Raw genomic sequence first — 10,826 nt, forward strand, 5'->3', positions numbered from 1 at the left:
CCAAGGCGTTTCTAACATGTATTGACTCCGGGAGGTGAATACTTATGTAATCGAGTGTTTTATTTGAAATTAATTTGTAATAAAAATGTTAAGATTTTCTCTCTCTACCACTTTGAGAGAGTATTTTGTGTAGATTGTTGACCAAAAATGACAATTCAATCCCATTTTTTTTCCCCTCGTGGTAACAACAAAACGTGTAAAAAGTCAAGTGGGTGTGAATACTTTCTGAAAGCACTAATATACACAAGAACTGAAGTATTTTAGTAAAGTCATGTGAATAAATGAAGGTTAATAAGTACAGTACTGGACAGTCACTACCATCATGGGACTTGTATTAGTTGATTTTATTATGTGTTACAGCGTTCAACACACACAATGCAAAAGGGCATTTGATGTAAAAAAAAAAAAATGAAAAAATAAGTAACTGAAACAGAAAATCAGAAAGTATTAATCACTCAGCATTAGAAGTCGGCCTGGAACGCACCCGTAATCTGACAGGACTACGACACAGGCTAGGTAGTCGGCCTGGAACGCACCCGTAACCTGACAGGACTACGACACAGGCTAGGTAGTCGGCCTGGAACGCACCCGTAATCTGACAGGACTACGACACAGGCTTGGTAGTCGGCCTGGAACGCACCCGTAATCTGACAGGACTATGACACAGGCTTGGTAGTCGGCCTGGAACGCACCCGTAATCTGACAGGACTACGACACAGGCTTGGTAGTCGGCCTGGAACGCACCCGTAATCTGACAGGACTACGACACGGGCTAGGTAGTCGGCCTGGAACGCACCCGTAATCTGACAGGACTACGACACGGGCTTGGTAGTCGGCCTGGAACGCACCCGTAATCTGACAGGACTACGACACAGGCTTGGTAGTCGGCCTGGAACGCACCCGTAATCTGACAGGACTACGACACAGGCTTGGTAGTCGGCCTGGAACGCACCCGTAATCTGACAGGGACTACGACACAGGCTTGGTAGTCGGCCTGGAACGCACCCGTAATCTGACAGGACTACGACACGGGCTAGGTAGTCGGCCTGGAACGCACCCGTAATCTGACAGGACTACGACACGGGCTTGGTAGTCGGCCTGGAACGCACCCGTAATCTGACAGGACTACGACACAGGCTTGGTAGTCGGCCTGGAACGCACCCGTAATCTGACAGGACTACGACACAGGCTTGGTAGTCGGCCTGGAACGCAGCCGTAATCTGACAGGACTACGACACAGGCTAGGTAGTCGGCCTGGAACGCACCCGCAATCTGACAGGACTACGACACAGGCTAGGTAGTCGGCCTGGAACGCACCCGTAATCTGACAGGACTACGACACAGGCTTGGTAGTCGGCCTGGAACGCACCCGTAATCTGACAGGACTACGACACAGGCTAGGTAGTCGGCCTGGAACGCACCCGCAATCTGACAGGACTACGACACAGGCTAGGTAGTCGGCCTGGAACGCACCCGTAATCTGACAGGACTACGACACAGGCTAGGTAGTCGGCCTGGAACGCACCCGTAATCTGACAGGACTACGACACAGGCTTGGTAGTCGGCCTGAAACGCATGTCAAAAATGTTATAAATTGATTTGCATTTTAATGAGGGAAATAAGTATTTGACCCCCTCTCAATCAGAAAGATTTCTGGCTCCAAGGTGTCTTTATACAGGTAACGAGCTGAGATTAGGAGCACACTCTTAAAGGGAGAATGTGTGTGTGTGAGCTCTAGAATGTGTGTGTGTGAGTTCTAGAATGTGTGTGTGTGAGCTCTAGAATGTGTGTGTGTGAGTTCTAGAATGTGTGTGTGTGAGTTCTAGAATGTGTGTGTGTGAGTTCTAGAATGTGTGTGTGTGAGTTCTAGAATGTGTGTGTGAGTTCTAGAATGTGTGTGTGTGAGTTCTAGAATGTGTGTGTGTGAGTTCTAGAATGTGTGTGTGTGAGTTCTAGAATGTGTGTGTGTGAGTTCTAGAATGTGTGTGTGTGAGTTCTAGAATGTGTGTGTGTGAGTTCTAGAATGTGTGTGTGTGAGTTCTAGAATGTGTGTGTGTGAGTTCTAGAATGTGTGTGTGTGAGTTCTAGAATGTGTGTGTGCGAGTTCTGGAAGAAGAATGTGTGAAAGGGAATCTTGATCAGGAAGTCACACCAGCGCTGGTCTTTGTGTTACTCAGGCTTGGACAGCAGGTTATTCTTCTGGGGCTGGAAGAAGTCCTCTACGATGGCATTAACCAGGTCATCCAACTCCTTCTGTAAACCTTTAACATCACTGACACACAGAGACAGATGGAGGAGGGGAGAGAGATGGAGGGAGGGAGGAGGAGAGATGGAGGGAGGGAGAGAGATGGAGGGAGGGAGAGAGATGGAGGAGGGGAGAGAGATGGAGGAGGGGAGAGAGATGGGAGGTAGGGGCAGAGATGAGAGGTAGGGGCAGAGAGATGGAGGGAGGAGGAGAGAGATGGAGGGAGATGGAGAGAGATGGAGGAGGGGACAGCGATGGGAGGGATGGAGGAGGAGAGAGATGGGAGGGATGGAGGAGGAGAGAGAGAGATGGAGGAGGAGAGAGAGATGGAGGGAGATGGAGAGAGATGGAGGAGGGGACAGCGATGGGAGGGATGGAGGAGGAGAGAGATGGGAGGGATGGAGGAGGAGAGAGAGAGATGGAGGAGGAGAGAGAGATGGAGGAGGGGAGAGAGAGATGGAGGAGGAGGGAGAGAGAGATGGAGGAGGAGGAGAGAGAGATGGAGGAGGAGAGAGAGAGATGGAGGAGGAGAGAGAGAGATGGAGGAGGAGAGAGAGATGGAGGAGGGGAGAGAGAGATGGAGGAGGAGAGAGAGAGATGAGGAGGAGAGAGAGAGATGGAGGAGGAGAGAGAGATGGAGGAGGAGAGAGAGATGGGAGGGAGGGGAGAGAGAGAGATGGGAGGGAGGGGAGAGAGATGGGAGGGAGGGGAGAGAGAGAGATGGGAGGGAGGGGAGAGAGAATGGGAGGGAGGGGAGGGAGGGAGGGGAGGGAGGGGAGAGAATGGAGAGATTGGAGGAGGAATGAGAGATGGAAGGGTGAGAGAGGGAAAGAGTAAAGTTTCACATCTGCAACAGCACTGCTGTGTGTATCTTGGTGTAAATAGTGTGTTTCTACCTGTTGCCGGGGGCAGCACACAGCTCAGTGTAGTATATAGTGTGTTTCTACCTGTTGCCGGGGGCAGCACACAGCTCGGTGTAGTATATAGTGTGTTTCTACCTGTTGCCGGGGGCAGCACACAGCTCGGTGTAGTATATAGTGTTTCTACCTGTTGCCGGGGGCAGCACACAGCTCAGCGTAGTATATAGTGTGTTTCTACCTGTTGCCGGGGGCAGCACACAGCTCGGTGTAGTATATAGTGTGTTTCTACCTGTTGCCGGGGGGCAGCACACAGCTCAGTGTAGTATATAGTGTGTTTCTACCTGTTGCCGGGGGCAGCACACAGCTCAGTGTAGTATATAGTGTGTTTTCTACCTGTTGCCGAGGGCAGCACACAGCTCAGTGTAGTATATAGTGTGTTTCTACCTGTTGCCGGGGGCAGCACACAGCTCAGCGTAGTATTTAGTGTGTTTATACCTGTTGCCGGGGGCAGCACACAGCTCAGTGTAGTATATAGTGTGTTTCTACCTGTTGCCGGGGGCAGCACACAGCTCAGTGTAGTATATAGTGTGTTTCTACCTGTTGCCGGGGGCAGCACACAGCTCAGTGTAGTATATAGTGTGTTTCTACCTGTTGCCGGGGGCAGCACACAGCTCAGTGTAGTATATAGTGTTTCTACCTGTTGCCGGGGGCAGCACACAGCTCAGTGTAGTATATAGTGTGTTTCTACCTGTTGCCGGGGGCAGCACACAGCTCAGTGTAGTATATAGTGTGTTTCTACCTGTTGCCGGGGGCAGCACACAGCTCAGTGTAGTATATAGTGTGTTTCTACCTGTTGCCGGGGGCAGCACACAGCTCAGTGTAGTACTTGATCTTGGGTTCCGTTCCGCTGGTCCTCATGGTGGCCACGCCCCCGTTAGAGAAACTAAAGGTGATCATCTGACTACTGGGGGAGGAGGGGAGGACCTGGGGGGAGAGATTAAAGGAGACCATCTGACTACTGGGGGAGGACCTGGGGGGAGAGATTAAAGGAGACCATCTGACTACTGGGGGAGGACCTGGGGGGGAGAGATTAAAGGAGACCATCTGACTACTGGGGGAGGAGGGGAGGACCTGGGGGGAGAGATTAAAGGAGACCATCTGACTACTGGGGGAGGAGGGGAGGACCTGGGGGGAGAGATTAAAGGAGACCATCTGACTACTGGGGGAGGAGGGGAGGACCTGGGGGGAGAGATTAAAGGAGACCATCTGACTACTGGGGGAGGACCTGGGGGGAGAGATTAAAGGAGACCATCTGACTACTGGGGGAGGACCTGGGGGGAGAGATTAAAGGAGACCATCTGACTACTGGGGGAGGACCTGGGGGGAGAGATTAAAGGAGACCATCTGGACTACTGGGGGAGGACCTGGGGGGGGAGAGATTAAAGGAGACCATCTGACTACTGGGGGAGGAGGGGAGGACCTGGGGGGAGAGATTAAAGGAGACCATCTGACTACTGGGGGAGGACCTGGGGGGGAGAAAGAGAGGTGGAGAGAGCGAGGGAGGTAGAGAGAGAGAGAGCGAGGGAGGCAGAGAGAGTGAGCGAGGGAGGTAGAGAGAGCGAGCGAGGGAGGTAGAGAGAGCGAGCGAGGGAGGTTGAGAGAGCGAGCGAGGGAGGTAGAGAGAGCGAGCGAGGGAGGGAGATAGAGAGAGCGAGCGAGGGAGGTAGAGAGAGCGAGTGAGGGAGGTTGAGAGAGCGAGCGAGGGAGGTTGAGAGAGCGAGCGAGGGAGGTTGAGAGAGCGAGCGAGGGAGGTAGAGAGCGAGCGAGGGAGGGAGGTAGAGAGAGCGAGCGAGCGAGCGAGGTAGAGAGCGAGCGAGGGAGGGCGGTAGAGAGAGCGAGGGAGGTGGAGAGAGAGCGAGAGCGATGAAGGTAGAGAGAGAGCGAGGGAGATAGAGAGAGAGCGAGGGAGATAGAGAGAGCGAGGGAGTTGGAGAGAGCGAGGGAGAAAGAGAGAGAGCGAGGGAGAAAGAGAGAGAGAGAGGGAGGTAAAGGCGAGAGAGCGAGGGAGGTGGAGAGAGAGAGCGAGGGAGGTAAAGAGAGAGAGCGAGGGAGGTAAAGAGAGAGAGCGAGGGAGGTGGAGAGAGAGAGCGAGGGAGGTAAAGAGAGAGAGCGAGGGAGGTAAATAGAGAGAGCCAGGGAGGTAAAGAGAGAGAGCGAGGGAGGTAAAGAGAGAGAGCGAGGGAGGTGGAGAGAGAGCGAGGGGAGGTGGAGAGAGAGAGCGAGGGAGGTGGAGAGAGAGAGCGAGGGAGGTGGATTGAGAGAGCGAGGGAGGTGGATTGAGAGAGCGAGGGAGGTGGATTGAGAGCGAGGGGAGGTAGAGAGAGAGCGAGGGAGGTAGAGAGAGAGAGCGAGGGAGGTAGAGAGAGAGAGCGAGGGAGGTAAAGAGAGAGCGAGGGAGGTAAAGAGAGAGAGCGAGGGAGGTAGAGAGAGAGAGCGAGGGAGGTAGAGAGAGCGAGGGAGGTGGCGAGAGAGTGAGGGAGGTGAAGAGAGAGCGAGGGAGGTAGAGAGAGAGCGAGGAAGGTAGAGAGAGAGCGAGCAAGGTAGAGAGAGAGCGAGGGAGATAGAGAGAGAGCGAGGGAGGTAGAGAGCGAGAGCGAGGGAGGTAGAGAGAGAGAGCTAGGGAGGTAGAGAGAGAGAGCTAGGGAGGTAGAGAGAGAGAGCGAGGGAGGTGGAGAGAGAGCGAGGGAGGTGGAGAGAGAGAGCGAGGGAGGTGGAGAGAGAGAGAGCGAGGGAGGTAGAGAGAGAGAGCGAGCGAGGGAGGTAGAGAGAGAGCGAGGGAGGGGGAGAGAGAGCGAGGGGAGGTGTAGAGAGAGAGCGAGGGAGGTAGAGAGAGAGCGAGGGAGGTGGAGAGAGAGAGAGCAAGGGAGGTGGAGAGAGAGAGCGAGGGAGGTAGAGTGAGTGTTTATCTCCTTACAGCCTTGTTGTCTGCCTGGTTGCTGTCGTATCCAGTAGTGAGGTCTCGCACAGCGGTGATGGCGACGCCTCCACACTGCCTGGGATACGACACATCCTCCTGGTTACCGTAGTGACGCAGCCGGTCAAACATGGCCCGGATCACTTCCTGGTCGTGACAGATGAAGTAGGAGTTCTTAGTGATGTGGTACCCATACCTGGAGGAGAGGAGGGGAGAGAGGAGAGGAGGGGAGAGAGGAGAGGAGGGGAGAGAGGAGAGGAGGGGAGAGAGAGGGGAGGGAGAGAGAGAGAGAGAGAGAGAGAAGGGGGAGGGGAGAGAGGAGGGGAGAAGGGGAGAGAGAGGGAGAGAGGGAGAGAGACACAGTGATGAGAGAGAAAGAGGGAATGAGACACAGAGGGGAGAAAGAGAGAGAGGAGGGAGGAGGGGGGAGAGAGAGGGAGAGAGGGAGAGAGACAGGAGGGGGAGAGAGGGAGAGAGGGTTACTCTAAAGCACTTTGGGCATCTGGAAAAAACACTATTTTCTATACATATCGGTCAATAAATATCTGGTGAGGTGTGTGTGTCTGCGTGGGGTGTGTGTGTGTGTCTGTGTGAGGTGTGTCTGTGTGAGGTGTGTCTGCGTGTCTGTGTGAAGTGTGTGTGTCTGCGTGGTGTGTGTGTGTGTGTGTGTGTGTGTGTGTGTGTGAGGTGTGTGTGTGTGTGTGAGGTGTGTGTGTGTCTGTGTGAGGTGTGTGTGTCTGCGTGGTGTGTGTGTGTGTGTGTGTGTGTGTGTGTGTGTGTGTGTGTGTGTGAGGTGTGTGTGTGTGTGTGTGAGGTGTGTGTGTGTGTCTGCGTGAGGTGTGTGTGTGTCTGTGTGAGGTGTGTGTGTGTGTGTCTGCGTGAGGTGTGTCTGTGTGAGGTGTGTGTGTGTCTGCGTGAGGGTGTGTGTGTGTCTGCGTGAGGTGTGCGTGTGTGTCTGCGTGAGGTGTGTGTGTGTGAGGTGTGTGTGTGTGTGTGTCTGCGTGAGGTGTGTCTGTGTGAGGTGTGTGTGTGTGTGTGTCTGCGTGAGGTGTGTGTGTGTCTGCGTGAGGTGTGTCTGTGTGAGGTGTGTGTGTGTCTGCGTGAGGTGTGTGTGTGTGTCTGCGTGAGGTGTGTGTGTGTGTCTGCGTGAGGTGTGTGTGTGTGTGTCTGCGTGAGGTGTGTGTGTCTGCGTGAGGTGTGTGTGTGTGTGTGAGAGGTGTGTGTGTCTGCGTGGAGTGTGTGTGTGTGTGTGTGTGTGAGGTGTGTGTGTGTGTGTGTCTTCGTGAGGTGTGTGTGTGTGCGTGAGGTGTGTGTGTGAGGCGTGTGTGTCTGCATGCGGTGTGTGTGTGTGTGAGGTGTGTGTGTCTGCGTGAGGTGTGTGTGTGTGTCTGCGTGAGGTGTGTGTGTGTGTGTGTGTCTGCGCGGTGTGTGTGTGTGTGTGTGTGTGTGTGTTACTCACTCCTCGTAGATAGCAGTGAGTTGTTGTGACAGCGTGGTGTTTTTCGCGGCCAGGTATGATGTCATTTCCCCTGCGATGGCTGCAGCGCTGACTCCATCTTTATCCAGCACAGCAGAACCACACATGTACCCTGCAGCACACACAACGAGGGGTGGAAGGAAACAGGAAGTCCTTTAAACCCCACTAAACCGTAGTCTGGCTGGTCCAGTGGTGAAGGAAGTGGGATCTCTCCAGCTCGTCAAATAGAGAATGCATCAACCAGGAAGTGGGATCTCTCCAGCTCGTCAAATAGAGAATGCATCAACCAGGAAGTGGGATCTCTCCAGCTCGTCAAATAGAGAATGCATCAACCAGGAAGTGGGATCTCTCCAGCTCGTCAAATAGAGAATGCATCAACCAGGAAGTGGGATCTCTCCAGCTCGTCAATAGAAACCAGAACCCCCCCCCCCAACACTCAGTCACAACACAGAGAGATCTCTGTCTATGACACTGAGCCAATAGCTACGATCTACAGCCCTGAGATCTGAAGCTTTAGGGTTCGCTCCCCGGCCGAGTCATACCAAAGACTGTAAAAACGGCACCTGATGATGCGTCTTGGCACTCAGCATTAAGGAGATAGACTAGTGTCCTGTCCAGGGGGTGTCCTGAATAACCCCAACCCTAACCTCAAACAGGACCATGAGGAGGAGGGCTGAGCCCACTGTTTATACAGACATAGACAAGTGTCCTGTCCAGGGGGTGTCCTGGTACATCAAGCTGTCTCTCTACAGAAACAGGAGATAGACTAGTGTCCTGTCCAGGGGGTGTCCTGGTACATCAAGCTGTCTCACTACAGTAACAGGAGATAGTCTGCTAAATGACTCCCTACTGTAGTGGCTCTGGATCAGAGAGTCTGTTAAATGACTCACTACTGTAGTGGCTCTGGATCAGAGAGTCTGTTAAATGACTCACTACTGTAGTGGCCCTGGATCAGAGAGTCTGCTAAATGACTCACTACTGTAGTGGCCCTGGATCAGAGAGTCTGCTAAATGACTCACTACTGTAGTGGCTCTGGATCAGAGGGTCTGCTAAATGAATCACTACTGTAGTGGCTCTGGATCAGAGAGTCTGCTAAATGGCTCTGGATCAGAGAGTCTGTTAAATGACTCACTACTGTAGTGGCTCTGGATCAGAGAGTCTGCTAAATGACTCCCTACTGTAGTGGCCCTGGATCAGAGAGTCTGTTAAATGACTCCCTACTGTAGTGGCTCTGGATCAGAGAGTCTGTTAAATGACTCACTACTGTAGTGGCTCTGGATCAGAGAGTCTGTTAAATGACTCACTACTGTAGTGGCTCTGGATCAGAGAGTCTGTTAAATGACTCACTACTGTAGTGGCTCTGGATCAGAGAGTCTCTTAAATGACTCACTACTGTAGGGCTCTGGATCAGAGAGTCTGCTAAATGACTCACTACTGTAGTGTCTCTGGATCAGAGAGTCTGTTAATGACTCACTACTGTAGTGGCTCTGGATCAGAGAGTCTGTTAAATGACCACTACTGTAGTGGCTCTGGAATCAGAGAGTCTGTTAAATGACTCACTACTGTAGTGTCTCTGGATCAGAGCGTCTGTTAAATGACTCCCTACTGTAGTGGCTCTGGATCAGAGAGTCTGCGAAATGACTCCCTTACTGTAGTGGCACTGGATCAGCGAGTCTGCTAAATGACTCCCTACTGTAGTGGCCCTGGATCAGAGGGTCTGCTAAATGAATCACTACTGTAGTGGCTCTGGATCAGAGAGTCTGCTAAATGAATCACTACTGTAGTGGCTCTGGATCAGAGGTCTGCTAAAGGCTCTGGATCAGGAGAGTCTGTTAAAGATCTCACTACTGTAGTGGCTCTGGATCAGGAGGTCTGCTAAATGACTCCCTACTGTAGTGGCCCCGGTATCAGAGAGTCTGCTAAATGACTCTGGATCAGAGAGTCTGTTAAATGACTCCCTACTGTAGTGGCTCTGGATCAGAGAGTCTGTTAAATGACTCACTACCGTAGTGGCTCTGGATCAGAGAGTCTGTTAATGAATCACTACTGTAGTGGCTCTGGATCAGAGAGTCTGCTAAATGACTCACTACTGTAGTGGCCCTGGATCAGAGAGTCTGCTAAATGACCTCACTACTGTAGTGGCTCTGGATCAGAGGGTCTGCTAAATGAATCACTACTGTAGTGGCTCTGGATCAGAGAGTCTGTTTAAATGACTCACTACTGTAGTGGCTCTGGATCAGAGAGTCTCTTAAATGACTCACTACTGTAGTGGCTCTGGATCAGAGGGTCTGCTAAATGGCTCTGGATCAGAGAGTCTGTTAAATGGACTCACTACTGTAGTGGCTCTGGATCAGAGGAGTCTGCTAAATGACTCCCTACTGTAGTGGCCCTGGATCAGAGAGTCTGTTAAATGACTCCCTACTGTAGTGGCTCTGGATCAGGAGTCTGTTAAATGACTCACTACTGTAGTGGCTCTGGATCAGAGAGTATGTTAAATGACTCACTACTGTAGTGGCTCTGGATCAGAGAGTCTGTTAAATGACTCACTACTGTAGTGGCTCTGGATCAGAGAGTCTCTTAAATGACTCACTACTGTAGTGGCTCTGGATCAGAGAGTCTGCTAAATGACTCACTACTGTAGTGTCTCTGGATCAGAGAGTCTGTTAAAGACTCACTACTGTAGTGGCTCTGGATCAGAGAGTCTGTTAAATGACTCACTACTGTAGTGTCTCTGGATCAGAGGTCTGTTAAATGACTCACTACTGTAGTGGCTCTGGATCAGAGAGTCTGTTAAATGACTCACTACTGTAGTGTCTCTGGATCAGAGAGTCTGTTAAATGACTCCCTACTGTAGTGGCTCTGGATCAGAGAGTCTGCGAAATGACTCCTACTGTAGTGGCACTGGATCAGAGAGTCTGCTAAATGACTCCCTACTGTAGTGGCCCTGGATCAGAGGGTCTGCTAATGAATCACTACTGTAGTGGCTCTGGATCAGAGAGTCTGCTAAATGAATCACTACTGTAGTGGCTCTGGATCAGAGAGTCTGCTAAATGGCTCTGGATCAGAGAGTCTGTTAAATGACTCACTACTGTAGTGGCTCTGGATCAGAGAGTCTGCTAATGAAATCACTGTAGTGGCTCTGGATCAGAGAGTCTGCTAAATGGCTCTGGATCAGAGAGTTTGTTAAATGACTCATACTGTAGTGGCTCTGGATCAGAGAGTCTGCTAAATGACTCCTACTGTAGGGCCCGGATCAGAGAGTCTGCTAAA

General features: G+C 52.0%; 1 protein-coding gene and 1 long non-coding RNA gene across 2 annotated transcripts in view; both read right to left on the bottom strand.

The window, feature by feature from the left end:
- Positions 1–323: 323 nt before the first annotated feature.
- Positions 324–1,677, bottom strand: LOC115184534 (uncharacterized). Its single transcript, XR_003874397.1, has 2 exons — positions 544–1,677; positions 324–491 (listed from the first exon to the last, which is right to left on the bottom strand). It is a non-coding gene; the product is annotated as an uncharacterized LOC115184534 (long non-coding RNA).
- A 304-nt stretch (positions 1,678–1,981) lies between these two features.
- LOC115184533 (phosphoglucomutase-2-like) overlaps positions 1,982–10,826 on the bottom strand; it is a 33,047-nt gene continuing 24,202 nt past the window's right edge. Inside the window, 4 exon segments of the mRNA XM_029745380.1 lie at positions 1,982–2,272; positions 3,956–4,089; positions 6,080–6,275; positions 7,539–7,668. Coding sequence (XP_029601240.1) covers positions 2,170–2,272; positions 3,956–4,089; positions 6,080–6,275; positions 7,539–7,668 — 563 coding nt within the window. The 3' untranslated portion in view covers positions 1,982–2,169.

This window comes from Salmo trutta, unplaced genomic scaffold (genome assembly GCF_901001165.1).
Source record: "Salmo trutta unplaced genomic scaffold, fSalTru1.1, whole genome shotgun sequence".
Classification (NCBI taxonomy): Eukaryota; Metazoa; Chordata; class Actinopteri; order Salmoniformes; family Salmonidae; genus Salmo; species Salmo trutta.